Below are 1,502 nucleotides of genomic sequence, written 5' to 3'. Positions count from 1 at the left end.
CCATAACCACGCCCCCACAATAAACCTGACCACGCCCCCTCCGTGCCCCACCCACAACCACACCCTTTACACCCTGCTGGCCACGCCCCTCTGCGGTATTTCAAGCCACGCCCCTTCAGGACCACGCCCACATCCATATTCTCAGACGCGCCCCTTTCCGGCCACACCCAAAATCAGACCACGCCCACACCCCAAAGCCACGCCCCCAGGCACGCCCCCATCACTCATCAACTCAAGCCACGCCCACCTCTTCCTCGCAGGGCGTGGCCGGAGGGCGTGGCCGAGGGCGGGGTCGCTGCCCCAGCGCGGGAGGGCGGGGCCAGGCCGGGAGGGGGCGGGGCCTCGACCCGGGAAACTGCGGGCGCGGGGGCGAGGGGGCGGGGTCTCGGYCTTTGGGGCGGGGCCTGGAGGGCGGAGGCCACGCCCCCTCTGCGGCTCGGCCCCGCCCAGTTGGAARTCGCCGTCCATGGGGATGTAGGGGGCCAACATGGCCAAGTCCAGGGGGGACGTCTGGGGGGACATTTGGGGTCACCCCAAACCCGGCCCTTGTGGGGCTGAGATTTGGGGTCCCCGTCCATTTGTGGGGAGTCCCCTCCCTTTTATGGGGCCAGAAGTTGGGGTCCCCACCCATTTTTTTGGGTCTCCACCCATTTTTTGGGGTCCTCTCCCATTTATGGGGCCAAGATTTGGGGTCTCCACCCATTTTTTGGTGTCTCCACCCATTTATGGGGCCGGGATTTGGGGTCCACACCCATTTTTTGGGGTCCCCACCCATTTATGAGGGTCCCCTCCCATTTATGGGGCCAGGATTTGGGGTCCACACCCATTTTTTAGGGTCTCCACCCATTTTTTGGGGTCCCCTCCCATTTGTGGGGCTGGCATTTGGGGTCTCCACCCATTTTTTGGGGTCCCCACCCATTTTTTGGGGTTTCCATCCATTTTTTGGGGTCTCCACCCATTTTTTGGGGTCCCCACCCATTTATGGGGCCGGGATTTGGGGCTCTCCACCCATTTTTTGGGGTCCCCACCCATTTATGGGGCCGGGATTTGGGGTCTCGTGGGGCCGGGATTTGGAGTCTCCACCCATTTTTTGGGTTTTCCATCCATTTTTTGGGGTCTCCACCCATTTTTTGGGGTCCTCTCCCATTTATGGGGCTGGGATTTGGGGTCCCCACCCATTTTTTGGGGTTTCCATCCATTTTTGGGGTCCTCTCCCATTTGTGGGGCTGGCATTTGGGGTCCCCACCCATTTGTGGGGCCGGGATTTGGGGTCTCCACCCATTTTTTGGGGTCCCCACCCCCTCTCACCTGTAGGGTGGTGCCGGGGCCGCGGCTCCCCCCGAAAATCTTGGGCACCTGCATCCCCAGTTTGTCCCCTTTGGGGGGCTGGGGGGGCACAGCCATGAACCCCCAGACCCTAAAGACTCCCAGACCCTCCCCCAGCGCTGCTGGGACCCCCCAAAATCCCCCACAGATCCCCAGAACCTCCCGAAACCTTGCAA

At 62.1% G+C, this 1,502-nt stretch overlaps 1 protein-coding gene across 1 annotated transcript; it reads right to left on the bottom strand.

Annotated features, from left to right (window-relative positions):
* Positions 1-247: 247 nt before the first annotated feature.
* On the bottom strand, positions 248-1,404 carry LOC130588551 (hypoxia-inducible factor 3-alpha-like; the record flags this gene model as incomplete). The annotated part of the gene is made up of 2 exons (XM_057389461.1): positions 1,309-1,404; positions 248-510 (listed from the first exon to the last, which is right to left on the bottom strand). Coding segments are annotated over exons 1-2 (359 nt in total), but the record flags the coding sequence as incomplete, so codon positions are not given.
* Between the last annotated feature and the right edge of the window lie 98 nt (positions 1,405-1,502).

This window comes from Malurus melanocephalus, unplaced genomic scaffold (assembly GCF_030028575.1).
Source record: "Malurus melanocephalus ecotype Western Australia unplaced genomic scaffold, MMel_1.1 scaffold_6363, whole genome shotgun sequence".
In the NCBI taxonomy this organism is placed as follows: domain Eukaryota; kingdom Metazoa; phylum Chordata; class Aves; order Passeriformes; family Maluridae; genus Malurus; species Malurus melanocephalus.
This window is presented reverse-complemented; position numbering and strand designations above follow the sequence as displayed.